The sequence below is a fragment of the Rana temporaria genome, chromosome 6, assembly GCF_905171775.1.
Source record: "Rana temporaria chromosome 6, aRanTem1.1, whole genome shotgun sequence".
NCBI classification, from domain to species: domain Eukaryota; kingdom Metazoa; phylum Chordata; class Amphibia; order Anura; family Ranidae; genus Rana; species Rana temporaria.
The window spans coordinates 211,610,796-211,626,874 of NC_053494.1; the positions used below are offsets into that span (position 1 = coordinate 211,610,796).

Here is a 16,079-nt window from a genome sequence, read left to right on the forward strand (position 1 = left end):
GAAGCAAGTTATGAGACGGGAGCGCTCGTTCTGGTAAAACCAGGGCTGTGGAGTCGGTAGATAAATGTTCCGACTCCGACTCCTCAGTTTTATGTACTTCCGACTCCGACTCCTCTGTATTTATATGCGAATGTATTTTATACATTCCTTGAGGGAAAGAAACGCAACCTACCACAGGACTACTGGCTGGGAAGCCAACAGTCTACTGTATTGCACAGTTTAAGCAAAAGACAAACACAATGAAAACAATCAAGTGGCTGGATAGTAGCAGCAGGCATAAACATCAGGAACAGGATTTTTACCAGTTCAAAAATACAAACCACATTATTTGGTTGTTTTAGAACAAAAACAAAGCTTATCTATAATGAACCAAAAACAAAATCTGTAAAACCTAGAAATGGTTTATATTAATCTTGAAATGTAGTTCTAGGCTTAGCAAATGCAAATCAATTCAATGTAGAGTTCTAAGGAAGAGAATTGCCTCCGCCAGATCCTCTTTCATAGAGGCTCTTAAGTCCGACTTTATTATTTTTAGGGCTGAAAATAATCTTTCGACACTGACTTGGGTGGGTGGCATTGCAGTAACTATTCTGGCCACATCACTAACGATCTCTGGATAAACAAGGATGGCTTCTTCAACAGTAAGTTTTGATGAGCGATCATACTTTTCAACTTCTTTTAGTGCTTTATAAAACTCCTGCTGGAATTTTTTTATTTGGACACTTACTGGTTCTCTAACATGCGTTCCCTGTAAAGGCAGAACACAACACTATGGAAAGTATAAGTATTGCCGCTCCTAATTGTGCGTTGCGTGCCATATAGTGAAGCACATGAAAAGCATGCTTCTTCACGGTCACTTAACGTGTTCGTTTTGCAGTTACGTGAGGCACTGCATGCATTGGTCTTTATTCTTACAGTAGAGAAGTCATTAATTATAACTTTTTGTGAATTGGGACATTTAAACTTGCTTTTTTTTTTTTTTATTCCAATCTAAATTTAGTAGTAGGAGTCGGAGTCGGAGTCGGTGCATTGTTTGCCGACTCCGACTCCAGGTACCCAAAATTTCCCCCAACTCCGACTCCTCGACTCCGACTCCACAGCCCTGGGTAAAACTACCCTTCATAATGGAGTAAGCACATTCATTAAGCTGTAACAGACAAAAAAGCGCACATCGTCTTTTACTAACACGAAATCAGCTAAAGCAGCCAAAAGGCAAATAGAACTTCCCCTTTAGAGTGCCGTCGTACGTGTTGTACGTCACTGCGCTTTGTTCAACATTTTTTAAAAACGATGGTGTGTAGGCAACGTCGTTTTTAATGATGAAGTTTTGGACATGCTGAAAAACAACGTTTTTTTTCATGCCGAAAAATGATCGTGTACGCGGCATAAGAAGAAAGGAAATGGATAGCCGCACTCCAATGACCAAAAAGGTTGTCTTTTATTCAAACGAACAGCAAGTACATCACTTCACAGGGTCACAGCAAAGGAACAGGGGAACAGCCGACGCGTTTCGCAATGGACTAGTGCTTAATCATCAATCAAGCCACGATTAAGCACTAGTCCAGTGCGAAACGCGTCGGCTGTTCCCCTGTTCCTTTGCTGTGACCCTGTGAAGTGATGTACTTGCTGTTCGTTTGAATAAAAGACAACCTTTTTGGTCATTGGAGTGCGGCTATCCATTTCCTTTCTTCGTATCCTATGCATGGCCAGTGCATTGCCAGCACCCACGGTATCCTGAGTCAGTCTAATTCTATATAGTGACCCACCTGGAGCGGTGATCCTCTTTCTTCTCTACGCGGCATAAGACCCCACATCTCTCCTTTAAACTGGAAAGACTGATATAAAAAAAGAAACGATCTCGACCTTTCCAGCCGCTTACACGGCAGTGTTTATATCTGTCAGGCTGGATGTGACATGACATCACGCCATAGAGACTGCTGGGGAACATCTAATCCGCAATATTCTCTATGGTAAAACTGCCGCCGCCGGCGGATTTCTTCCTTACAATGTATCTTTAATTTTTATTTTCAACATTTTTTGCTATCAGAAGAGATGAACATCTTATGTAGAGATCTGGAGTCTATTAGACCCCAGATCTCTCCTCTGGCCTGCAAAGCATCCGATTCTTGTTCAAGCCAGAGACCGCTTGTTTACATGAGACCGAAAACGGTAGCGATGAATTCCTCATCGCTCATGGTTTCTGACATCACACAGGAGGAACAACATCCGGTCATATCCTTATTGGGCTCCCTGATTGCACAGAAGAGGAAGGACCCCCTTCTGTCTCCTGTAAAAGTAATCCAGCTTACTGAATTTTAATGCAAAAAAAACACAATACATAACCCAACCCAAATAGATACCAAATATGTAACGCTTTAAAATTGCAAACGCCCATTCAACGGCGTAAAGTTTACAATCCATAAGCAACGCTTTAAAAGCCCTTTACGGGTTACAACTTATGATTACCGGTATTATTTGTTTACACTTTTTAAATACTGTCACCAGTCAGTGTCCCTGCTCACCAACACATCAGCTATACGATAATGCTGTACTGCACTGGTTACAGTTTGTACCGTATTTGCCGGCGTATAAGGCGACCCCCTAATTTTCCAGCTAAAATGTTGGTTTTGGGATATACTCGCCGTATAAGACGACCTCCTTCCTACTAGTCATGCCTCGCCTGACCTCACCGTGCCATTCCTTGCCTTACTGTGCCACCATTACATGCCAGACTGTGCCACCATTACATGCCTCACTGTGCCACTGCATGCCTCGACGATCCCTTACCTTATCCCTGACATGCAGAATCTCAGTCAGACCGCGAGCCTCCATTTTTCAAAAGCTGCGCCTCCTCTTCATGCTGTTCGGTGATAGGCGGAACACTCAGCTTCCCAGCAGACACTGTGTTCAGGGTTCCGCCTATCACGGATGCCCTCTTGTCTGGGAAGCTGAGTGTTCCGCCTATCACCGAACAGCACGAGGAGGAGACGCGGTTTTTCAAAAATGGACGACCGCAGTCTGACAGAGTCTGCATGTTAGGTACCGGCATATAAGACGAACCCCGACTTTTAAGAAGAATTTCACGTGTTAAACAGTAAAAAAAAAAAAAAAATTCAAAAATCAATAACCTATTTTGTAGACGTTATAAATTTTGCGCAATCCAATCAATTTATGCTTATTGCGATTTTTTTTACCAAAAATATGTAGAAGAATACGTATCAACCTAAACTGAGGAAAACATTTTTTTTTATATATATATTTTTTGGGGATATTTATTATAGCAAAAAGTAAAAAATATAGCTTTTTTTTCAAAATTTACGCCTTTTTTTGTTTATAGCGCAAAATATGAAAACCGCAGAGGTGATCAAATACCACCAAAATAAAGCTCTATTTGTGGGGGAAAAAATAACATAAATGTTGTTTGGGAGCCACGTCGCACGACCGCGCAATTGTCAGTTAAAGCGACGCAGCGTCGAATCGTAAAAAGTGGCCCGGTCATTTACCAGCCAAATCCTCCGGGGCTGAAGATCTATTAGCAGTCTGCACCGGACGGTCACAATACGGGTTGCTATTATAGTATCAGTCCACTTTAACGATGGCGGGCTGGTACAACCTCAGCAGACCTCTCTGCTGATAACACGCACGGCGGGTCGGCTGGCTGATCTCGGCTATTACTATGCAGCTGTCAGCGCTCGCAGCACGTTCATATTCACACAAGCGTGAAAGTTTATACAAGAATTAGGTAACAAAATATTTTTAGACCTGATATCACTTCCGAATGTCCATTTACCCCCCCCCCCCCCGCGCTATGAGTGATCAGCTACAGACAACAAGAGTAAAATAAATACTGATAATTTTCGTCCGATTCCTTGGCAAAGCATGCTGGGGTTTTTAGTTCACCAACAACCAGCGCTCCGGCGTTTGCTCATGCATTTTCACAGCCCGGCACGTCCTCCCAGCATGTTTTATGCATTAAATGGCCCTTTCCTCTTCCGGCTCATTTACCCCTTTGGCTGTAAATGTTTCTCCTGCAGTGCATAAAATCAATAGTTCTCCGGTATGATCAGGACTAATAACAACGCTGCATTAACTCCGGGCCCTGCAGACAGCGAGCGCTGATCCGTCACTGGCGCTATTCACAGCTCACGCGGAGACTTTGCCAGCGTGAGAGCTTCACGCGGAGACTTCGCCAACGTGCGAGCTTCACACAGAGACTTCGCCAACGTGCGAGCTTCACACAGAGACTTCGCCAACGTGCGAGCTTCACACAGAGACTTCGCCAACGTGCGAGCTTCACACAGAGACTTCGCCAACGTGCGAGCTTCACACAGAGACTTCGCCAACGTGCGAGCTTCACACAGAGACTTCGCCAACGTGCGAGCTTCACACAGAGACTTCGCCAACGTGCGATCTTCACACAGAGACTTCGCCAACGTGCGAGCTTCACACAGAGACTTCGCCAACGTGCGAGCTTCACACAGAGACTTCGCCAACGTGCGAGCTTCACACAGAGACTTCGCCAACGTGCGAGCTTCACACAGAGACTTCGCCAACGTGCGAGCTTCACACAGAGACTTCGCCAACGTGCGAGCTTCACACAGAGACTTCGCCAACGTGCGAGCTTCACACAGAGACTTCGCCAACGTGCGAGCTTCACACAGAGACTTCGCCAACGTGCGAGCTTCACACAGAGACTTCGCCAACGTGCGAGCTTCACACAGAGACTTCGCCAACGTGCGAGCTTCACACAGAGACTTCGCCAACGTGCGAGCTTCACACAGAGACTTCGCCAACGTGCGAGCTTCACACAGAGACTTCGCCAATGTGCGAGCTTCACACAGAGACTTCGCCAACGTGCGAGCTTCACACAGAGACTTCGCCAACGTGCGAGCTTCACACAGAGACTTCGCCAACGTGCGAGCTTCACACAGAGACTTCGCCAACGTGCGAGCTTCACACAGAGACTTCGCCAACGTGCGAGCTTCACACAGAGACTTCGCCAACGTGCGAGCTTCACACAGAGACTTCGCCAACGTGCGAGCTTCACACAGAGACTTCGCCAACGTGCGAGCTTCACACAGAGACTTCGCCAACGTGCGAGCTTCACACAGAGACTTCGCCAACGTGCGAGCTTCACACAGAGACTTCGCCAACGTGCGAGCTTCACACAGAGACTTCGCCAACGTGCGAGCTTCACACAGAGACTTCGCCAACGTGCGAGCTTCACACAGAGACTTCGCCAACGTGCGAGCTTCACACAGAGACTTCGCCAACGTGCGAGCTTCACACAGAGACTTCGCCAACGTGCGAGCTTCACACAGAGACTTCGCCAACGTGCGAGCTTCACACAGAGACTTCGCCAACGTGCGAGCTTCACACAGAGACTTCGCCAACGTGCAAGGTTCACACAGAGACTTCGCCAACGTGCGAGGTTCACACAGAGACTTCGCCAACGTGCGAGGTTCACACGGAGACTTTGCCAACATGTGACGTTCACACGGAGACACCACCTGAATGTCACATTCATGTTGAGACTCCAGCACAATGTGACGTACATGTTGGGAACCTACCAAAAAAACAGGGCAGCCATGGGAATATCTCCTCCCATGAAGATGAGGGCAAGCTTACAGAAAAGGATAGGCAGATCCTGGTGGTAGGGGATTCTGTTATTAGAGGGACAGAGAGGGCAGAATGACGGTGATCGACGAACAGTATATTGTTTCCCGGTCGCAGGAGTTCGGGACATTGTAAATCGAATGGACAGATTGTTGGATGCGGCTGGGGAGGACCCAGCTGTTATGGTACATATTGGAACCAACAACAACATTAAAAGAAAATGGAGCACCCTACAAAATGATTTCAGGGACTTAGGATCTATACTGAAGAAAAGAACCTCCAAGGCAGCATTTCCAGAAATACTGCCTGTACCCCGAGCCACACCAAGGAGGCAGCAGGAGCTTAGGGAGCTTAGCAGGTGGCTGAAGAACTGGTGCAGGAAGGAGGGGTTTGGCTTCATGGAGACCTGGACTGACTTTTCAATTGGTTACTTGCTCTACAGCAGGGATGGACTGCACTTAAATGAACAGGGTGCCGCTCTGTTGGGAAAGAAAATAGCCCAAAAGTTGGGAATTTCTTTAAATCAACCACGTGTCATTCACATCAAGACTCTTTCAGAGTGCCATGATTCTGTTGAGACTCAGGCAGAATGCAACTTTCCCACTAAGACTCCAGCAGATTGTGGCATTACCACTGAGACTCCTCCCGAATGTGACATTCACAAGTCTTCTCCAGAATGTGACGTTCACAATGAAGTCACCTCCAGAATGTGACGTTCACAATGAGTCACCTCCAGAATGTGATGTTCACAATGAGACCCGTCCAGAATGTGATGTTCACAATGAGACCCGTCCAGAATGTGATGTTCACAATGAGACCCGTCCAGAATGTGACATTCACAATGAGACTACTCCAGAATGTGACATTCACAACCAGTCCCCTCCAAAATGTGATGTTCATAATGAGACTCCTCAAGAAAGTGACATTAACAATGAGACTACTTCAGAATTTCCCGATCACAACGAGTGTCCTCCAGAATGTTATGTTCACAATGAGACCCCTCCAGAATTTGACATTCACGTAAAGAATTCACCAGCATGTGGATTTCAGACAGAGACTCCACCAGCATGTGACGAAGATGGGGGCAAGGTTACCAGAAAGGATAGGCACATACTAGTGGTAGGGGATTCAGTTATTGGAAGAATACAGAGGGCAATCTGTCACAAAGACCATTATCGCCAAACAGTATGTTGTTTACCGGGGGGCTTGGGTTCGGAACATTGCAGATTGGATGGCGCTGGAGAGGACCCAGCTGTCATGGTATATATCGGTACCAAAGACAAAGTTAAAGAAAAATGGAGCGCCCTACAAAATTATTTCAGGGACTTGGGGGCCATATTGAAGAAAAGGTCCCCCAAGGCAATATTTTCTGAAATACTGCCTGTACCTCAAGCCACACCACAGAGACAGCAGGAGCTTATGGTACTTAACAAGTGGCTGAGAAACTGGTGCAGGGAGGAGGGGTTTGGCTTCATGGCGAACTGGGCTAACTTTTCAGGCCATTACCATCTTTATAGTAGTGACCGATTGCACTTAAATGGGAGGGATGCAGCTATCTTGGGATTGAAGATGGCCAAAATCTTGGAAGAAAATTTAAACTAGGTGATGAGAAGAGGACGATTTGCTAGTGAATATGAGGGAGAGGATCTTCATTTCAAGCCATCATGACAGGAATCCACTACGTCATCAATCTCTTAAAAGATTCTCATAAGCAGCTTCTGAATCACCATCAATTTAGTTGGACAAACAAGACAATTGGCTGTTCCTAGAAGAAGACTCAACAAAAAGTCTGAGGAACCCTCCCAGGGACCAGGTACGGCTGTACCAACACAGGTCCCTACACTGGTGGCAGCTGCCACTCTAGTAGCCGGAGGGTCTCTATTTACCTTTCTGCAGCTTCTGCAGAAGCTTTAAGGTTCGACAATACATCGCCCAAACATAATCACCTGTAAAAAAACAAGTGTCTGAGATGTTGGTGGTAAACAGCCTGCTAGGCCCGAGGGGAATCGAACTAAGCCCTCCAAAAGCTGCCTCATATCCAAAGGTTGCCAAGAGTGTAAATGTAGACATTAAGCTTTAAGGTTAATCAAAAATATAACACTCTAAAGGGAAAGGTAGAACAAAGGGGGAGTATGGAAGAGGGAGAGAGGGAGGAAAGGGGGGAGAAGGGAAGGTTGGAGGAAGAAGGGGGTAAGGGTTTGGGGGAACCCCCACACCCCTTCCTTACCCGCAAACCTTCCATCCCCCCTACTTTCCTCCCTCTCTGCCTCTTCCATACTCCCCCTCCCCTTGTTCTACCTTTCCATTTAGAATGTGATATTATTGATTAACCTTAAAGCATAATGTCTACATTTACACTCCTGGCAACTTTTGGATATGAGGCGGCTTTTGAAGGACTTGGTTTGGTTCCCCCTGGGCCTAGCAGGCTGTTTACCACTAACATCTTAAGCATGTTTTTACAGGCGATATATGTTTGATCTATGTATTTGTCAATCGACATATAGAAATTGATTATGTTGTGAAGTTTGGAGGCCGGTATGCTTTTAAGGCGTGTGTTGGACGGACCACAAGGGGAGGTTGAAGGCCGGTATGTTTTTGAGGCGTGTGTTGGACCGGCTATAAGGGGAGGTTGAAGGCCGGTATGTTTTTGAGGTGTGTGTTGGACTGGCTATGAGTGGAGGTTGGAACTCTTTTTGTCTTCAGAGGTCGGAGAAGTCTTTCCAGCTTTCTTTAGGCTTTCTCTGCTGGAGAAATGAGAACTCTTCCAGTCAGTGAGGTCCTTCATGGAGAAGTCCAAGGCCTCACTCACACAGGGTGTATGAATCTGTACCCTGTGTGGGTTCTGCATTAACCCCAAAGGACATCCATGTGGGTGCAGTTGCGCGGACGCACCCTGGGTGCGTTCGGGGCCGTGCACCGGCACCCACACAGATGTCACATTGGGTACAGTCATTGCACCCCAGTTGACAGCAATGGGACTGCCTACACAGGATGCTGGGAACACCTGTGCATCCCCATTCCGGTAAACACGGCCCTCCCATGGGGTACGGATTAATACCCCTGTGTGAATGAGGCCTAAGGGTGAATGGAATATTTAGCTCCATTGTGTTGCTAATTTGAGGACCACTGTAGCCCTCTTTATTGTTATTTGGGTGTGTTATAGATTGTAGTTTAGGATAAGTTTGGATTTCTTCTGAAGGCACTTTGAGTGAACAGAAGTGATTTACCCTGCGGGGGCGGGGGCCTTAGAGAACAGAGGCCGTAAATGGGCAGCACAGAGGCTTAGGGGTAGCCTTGCAGCACCGGGGTCCTTGTTTCAGATTCTGACCAGGATACTATCTGCATGGAGATTGCATGTTCTCCCTGTGCTTGCGTGGGTTTCCTCCGGTACTCCGGTTTCCTTCCACACTACAAAGACATGCTACTTTTGCGTTCGTGGTGCAGTGGTAAGCATAGCTGCCTTCCAAGCAGCTGACCCGGGTTCGATTCCCGGCCAACGCCATCTCCAATATTTGGAGTCCTCAGAGAGAATAGCGCTATACAAGGTCAATGCGGAGTATATATTAGCGGTGGAATAAAGAATGAAGAGAATGTGTGGAATGTTTGAGGAAGAAAATGTTCCCCCAGCAACTGATAGAAGACGGTTAGCTTTGGCTGCGATCACACCTAGGCATTCCGGATTGCAGGCGGAATTACTGCAGTTTCCCGAATTGCCGCAAAACGTGTGGCACACTTGTGATCCCGTTACTTTCAATGGCACCCCAATCACGGGACAATATTGTCACCTGACAAATCACACAAACAAAAATGACAAGACGCCTGTTTCCCAAAAGCAGTCCTGCGATTTGTCAGGCAACAATCGCGGCAAACTCACGCCTCGATTGGGGAGATATTGAAAATAAGGGGAATCGCATACTCCACCCAGCGGGAATATTACACCTCCTCAACTGTCTAGATTTACATTAAAGTTTCAAATACAAAAATCCTTCATTGCTGCAGACCTCAGATCACGCCATGTGTGATGTAACCACTTATAGACCACAATAAATATATACAGCATCTCACAAAAGTAAGTACACCCCTCTGTGTGCGGGAGATCACATACAGTATGTCACAAAAGTAAGTATAACCCTTGCATTTGAGTAAATCTTTTCTTCTATCTTTTCATGTGACAACACTGAAGAAATTACACGTTGCTACAATGTTGTGTAGTGAGTGTACAGCTCGTATAATAGTGTAAATTTGCTGTCCCCTCAAAATAACTCAACACACAGCCATTAATGTCTAAATCTGAATTTTATACAGGACAGTCAATGGAAAAAAGTGTAGAACTCTTGTCATTTGTGTATGACAAGTAGATCTTGTGGGCGTGAGAGAAATTTATAGAAAAGGAACAAAGATAAAAAACATTTAAAGCTCTGTGCTCTAGCTATGACATCATGACATCATCCACTCTAAGCAACCCCATAGACACTCTGTTTAATCGCTAAAATTTACTGAAAAGATCACTAAACAAACAGGTTTTTCACAAAAACTGTAAAAGATATCAAACTGAAAAGATATAGCCGGATAGCTGAATATTTTTTGAACATTTTAAAGTTTGTTTGGCGTCTGTAGATGAAAGTATGAAGGAGCTGAAATTTTTGGTAGCGGAAGAAGATTTTAAGGATTTGAAGCATGCTCTCAAAAAAAGTTGAAGAAGTCCGATCATTAGGTGAAAGCTGAACATTTTAAAAGTTGAATGTTCTTAATAGCTGAAAGTATGCAGAATATACACAGAGCCAAAAAACGTACAGAATAAAATTAAAACTAGAAAATGCATTTCCTGCAGAAAATGCGTGGGAATGCTGAATAGCTAAGCCCACACCAAAGCCATTCACCATAACCACTACACTATCTTTAGGACATACAAGCAGTGTTCCTTCAGTACTTATAAAGCCCCTATTTAATCATTAATCCCCACACCTTAATGAGTGAGAGAACCCTTCAAACAAGCCTTAAAAAATCCACAACAGTACATGATATCGTAACAGCGACTTCACCGTTAGAGACACACGGCCTTTGTGAACGTATCGGTATAAAATTTATGTTGGTAAATTTAAAAATGTGGGCATGTCAGCGATTTAAAAAAGAAGTTCACTGTGCGTTTTGCTGGGAAATCTGAAGAATTTTATACAAGACAGTCAATGGAAGAAAGTGTGAAACTCTGGTCATTTGTAAGCTCAACCAGCCAAAAGTAAAAGGCGTAACACAAAACTGCCAATGATTTCAGGCAAATCATTGCCTGAAACTAGACAAAAATACCTATGTTTTGATGTATAAATTGTGTATAACAAGTAGATCTTGTGGGCGTGAGAGCAATTTATAGAGAAGGAACAAAGATCATTTTTTTAAAGCTCTGTGCTGTAGCGATGACATCATCCACTCTAACCAGCCCCATAGACACTCTGTTTAATCGATTACGTTTAGTGATCTTTTCAGGAAATGTTAACAGCTTTTTCACAAACACTAAAAAAATATAGCCGGATAGCTGAATGTTTTGTGAACATTTTAACGTTTGTTTGGTGTCTGTAGGTGAAAGTATGAAGGAGCACACTTATTCGACTTATTGCATACATTGTAACAAGATCGCTTTGTATACTCTTACATGTTTTAAAAACCCAATAAACATATTTGAAAGTATGAAGGAGCTGAAACTTTTGGTAGCGGAGAAGATTTTAAGGATTTGAAGCATGCTCTCATTGACTATAATGTTAAAAAAAAGTGTCCAAAAGCTTAATATTTTAAAAAGTATAAATAGTAGAAAAAAAAGTTGAAGAAGTCCCACTATTAGCTGAAAGAACATTTTAAAAGTTGAATGGTCTTAATAGCTGAAAGTATGCAGAAGTTACGCAGAGCCAAAAAACTAAAATAATAAAAATAAAATTAATATTAAGAATAAAAAAAAACGAATAACAATACTGGGAATGCTATTGAGCATTCCCACTAATAAAAAACGAATGACAATACTGGTAATGCTATTGAGCATTCCTACTAAATACTGGGAATGCTATTGAGCATTCCCACTAATAATACAAAACAAATAACAATACTGGGAATGCTGTTGAGCATTCCCACTTATTAAAAAACGAATAACAATACTGGGAATGCTATTGAGCATTCCCACTAAATATATATTTGTATGATGATTTAAAAAAGTTTATTGATATTAATTATTTTTACTGTGGTTCCTAAAAGCTGATTTTTGTTGTTGTTGAGCATGTGACCAGCAGCAGAGGACTAGCAGCTCCTCCTGCTTACGTTTCCCTGCAGACAGGCTGGGAGAGAGCCGGGTCATATGACAGCTGGACATCAATTAGGAAAAAGGTACTTAGAAGTTTCTTTTATAAAAATAAATAAAATTACAGTGCCGTCATCCACATACAGAAATAGAAGGTACAATGTACAATAAACAGCGTGTGTTTAGTGCATTATCACTCTGCAGACAAAGTCTGTACAAAGTGCACCCCGACCACTCACCTCTCCAGTGCAGGGCCGACTTTAATATTGATTGGTCCCTGGGCAAAATTTGTATTGCCCCCCCCCCCCCCCGAATCCACTTAACTATTTGTAGGCAACGCGGTCTCAAGGGGCAGCTGCTTTGGGCCCATGGCAACTACCCCTTTTTCCCCGTGTTGAAGGTGACCCTGCTCCTGTGCGCCCATGTCACTCTTTCTGCAAAATACCCCCCGGTGGTTCCATCTATGGGGGAATATATGACCTCCTGCCACAATGCAGTGCTGGAGACTAATGCCGCGTACACACCATTGTTTTTCAGCATGAAAAAAAACTAAGTTTTCAAAAACGTCATTTAAAATGATCGTGTGTGGGCTTCACATCGTTTTTCGGCTTCTGAAAATGCATTTCACGTCGTTTTTTAAAATGTTGTTTTTCGTGTTGTTAAAAATTATCGTGTGTGGGCTAAAACGACGTAAAAAACCTGCGCATTCTCAGAAGCAAGTTATGAGACGGGAGCGCTCGTTCAGGTAAAACTACCGTTCGTAATGGAGTAACACATTCATCACGCTGTAACAGACAGAAAAGCGCGAATCGTCTTTTACTAACACGGAATCGGCTAAAGCAGCCCAAATGCGAATAGAACTTCCCCTTTAGAGTGCCGTCGTACGTGTTGTACGTCACCGCGCTTTTTTCATCATTTTTTTAAAAACGATGGTGTGTGGGCAACGTCGTTTTTAATGATGAAGTTGGAAAAACTTTGTGTGTACGCGGCATAAGGACCAATTGCTAGGCATGAGCACTGTTACAATGCGGGAGGTGATGTCACCACTCCATGTGAGATCCAACACCAAGTATTTTAGTAGTAGTTATGACAGAGGAAGGAACTGCAGGGGTTCGATGACGGAAGGAGTATAATATGGTCGCTTTTTCCTGAAATGGGTCCCTTTAAATAGCAATCCCAGAGAGACCAGACAGAATTTTTTTTTATGGCAAATAAAGCCCTGCATCAACTGGTACCTACCTGACACCTTCCCTCTGGAACGGCATCAAGCTGCTGACAAGTTTTGAATCCACGGAAGACAGGTCCACATCTGGGATCTCGGCGCGACTTAAAGAGGTCTTCTCGAACTGAGCCGCGAAGGCCTGCACTACCCACCTGGGGAGAGGCTCCACTTCCACCTGCTGGATGCGGATAATGGCTTCCACTGCAAAACAAGCCAGAAGGTTTATTAACAATATAGAGCAAAAAGTTTACCTCAAATAGAAATTGGGATTTTATGGGCAATGAAAATAAATTGAAAAAAGATAAAATTGAAAAAAATCTAAATCTAAAAAAAAAAAAAAAACATAGAAACCACACAGGTGGTAAACACTAAAAACAATGATAGATTGAAATGCATAGACATATGAATCACATTTTTGGGGATACTAATTCTATCTACCTTATTGCCAGCGTATAAGACGACCCCCTATTTTTCCAGGAAAATTTTGGGTTTTGGGATATACTCGCGGTATAAGACGACCCCCTTCCTACTAGTCTTTCTGGAAGCTAAGGGGTAGCCAGAACAACCGCTGACAGGAACAACCGCTGACAGAAACAGGCTTTTTTCAGATCTCACTGTGCCATTACATTACATTACATGCCTCACTGTGCCATTACATTACATGCCTCACTGTGCCATTACATTACATTACATGCCTTCACTGTGCCATTACATTACATGCCTCACTGTGCCATTACATTACATGCCTTCACTGTGCCATTACATTACATGCCTCATTCTGCCATCACATTACATGCCTCCACTGGGCCATTAAATTACATTACATGCCTCCACTGTGCCATTACATTACATGCCTCACTGTGCCATTACATTACATGCCTCACTGTGCCATGACATGCCTCACTGTGCCATTACATTACATGCCTCACTGTGCCATTACATTACATGCCTCACTGTGCCATTACATTACATGCCTCCACTGTGCCATTACATTACATGCCTCACTGTGCCATGACATGCCTCACTGTGCCATTACATTACATGCCTCACTGTGCCATTACATTACATGCCTCCACTGTGCCATTACATTACATGCCTCACTGTGCCATTACATGCCTCACTGTGCCATTACATGCCTCACTGTGCCATTACTTGCCTCACTGTGCCATTACATTCCTCACTGTGCCATTACATTACATGCCTCACTGTGCCATTACATTACATGCCTCCACTGTGCCATTACATTACATGCCTCCACTGTGCCACCACATGCCTCCACTGTGCCACCACATGCCTCCACTGTGCCACCACATGCCTCCACTGTGCCGGCCAAGACGATCTCCCTACCTTACTTTCTTTTCAGATTTTGGCTTCCAGGCTGGCTTCCAGGCTGCGGGCATCCATGATTCAAAAGCCGCGCCTCCTCCTCAGACTGTTCCGTGATAGGCGGAACACTAATTTTCCCAGCAGGGCCTATGTTCAGTGTTCCGCCTATCACGGATTTCCTCTCGTCCGAGGATGAGAAGGCATCCGTGATTGGCAGAACACTGAACAGAGGCCCTGCTGGGAAAATGAGTGTTCCGCCAATCACGGAACAGTCTGAGGAGGAGGCGCGGCTTTTAAATCATGGATGCCCGCAGCCTGACGAAGATAGGTACCGGCGAATAAGACGACCCCCGACTTTGGATGCATTTTTTGCATCCAAAAGGTCGTCTTATACACCGGAAAATACGTGTTTGGCAATCCCAATTGAACATTCTGTTCTTGGACTCCCCATGCTGTGGATAGGAGTGGTGGACCTCGGTGAAAGTCTTTGATGAATGGGTTGGCTTCCTTTATAGTAAGTTGCTGTGTACTCAAACATATAGGCGCCTAGTTAGGCGCCGAAATATGGAATTGATAATGTTGTTATGAATTTATTTCACCGATGATGTATTCAACAATTCCAAAAATGCTGTTATCCCTGAAGAAGATTGTATTATAACTCACATATTCGAAACGCGTCGGATCCAGCATTTTGGCATCTCCATGAAATTGTTCTTGGGGGTCTCTATACAATCATCCCAACTGCGATTCATATCTCTATGTATTTCAATCTATCATTGTTTTTAGTGTTTACCACCTGTGTGGTTTCCATGTTTTTTTCTATGATATTTTGCAATAAATTATATATTTTTCTATTTAGATTTTTTTTTTCTTCGATTTATCTTTTTTCAATTTATTTTCATTGCCCATAAAATCCCAATATCTTTATCGGCATATACCGTGCACTTTTTTCCCCTTAAAATCAGGGGAAAATCGTGGGTGCGCGATATACGCCGATACCCGCTTCCCGCGCTGTGTTTGAACGCCGCCGCCGACATATACCGAGCGCAGTACACTCGGGTACACTCAGCCAGGCTCGGCTCCGCTCGCGGTCACGCCCTGTGCCGCCTCCTAGCCTTTATGCGAGAGGAGCCAAGCGTGCCCGAGTGTACTGCTCTTGGTATATGTCGGCGGCGGCGTTCAAACACAGCGCAGGAAGCGGGTATCGGCTCAACAACAGCGCGGGAGAAGCGGGGAGGACACCACCAGGGCCGCAGACGGACGCCGAACCGGAGAAGGCCGCCGGACAAGACACCAAAACTGTAAGTAATTCAGTTTTTTTTCCAGGAATTTCCCTTCTAGATTAGGGGTGCGCGCTATACGCCGGTGCGCGCTATAGGCAGATAAATACGGTATTTGAGGTAACATTTTTGCTGATTCATTGGGGATGGTGGCAATGTCACATGACTAGTCCATAGGAGTCAAATTTTCTATACATTAACAATATAGAGACCTTGATCACAAGAAGATATTGATATGACAGGACAGGCCCAGAGACGGCAAACGCAATGGTGAGGGATAAAATATCTCAGGGTAGCCTCAAGCAACCAAGAGAGAGGGGGGACATGAAACATTTAATATTGCACTAAAGCCTGG

The 16,079-nt window shown here is 44.5% G+C and overlaps 1 protein-coding gene and 1 non-coding gene across 3 annotated transcripts in view; one reads left to right on the forward strand and one right to left on the reverse strand.

The window, feature by feature from the left end:
* Window positions 1–16,079, reverse strand: part of SMARCAL1 (SWI/SNF related, matrix associated, actin dependent regulator of chromatin, subfamily a like 1) — a 94,709-nt gene that overhangs the window by 46,379 nt on the left and 32,251 nt on the right. For both annotated transcript variants that reach the window (XM_040358215.1, XM_040358216.1), the window contains exon 6: window positions 13,136–13,319. In XM_040358215.1, coding sequence (XP_040214149.1) covers window positions 13,136–13,319 — 184 coding nt within the window. The remainder of the gene's footprint in view (window positions 1–13,135; window positions 13,320–16,079) is intronic.
* On the forward strand, window positions 9,046–9,117 carry TRNAG-UCC. The gene has a single exon. It is a non-coding gene; the product is annotated as a tRNA-Gly (tRNA).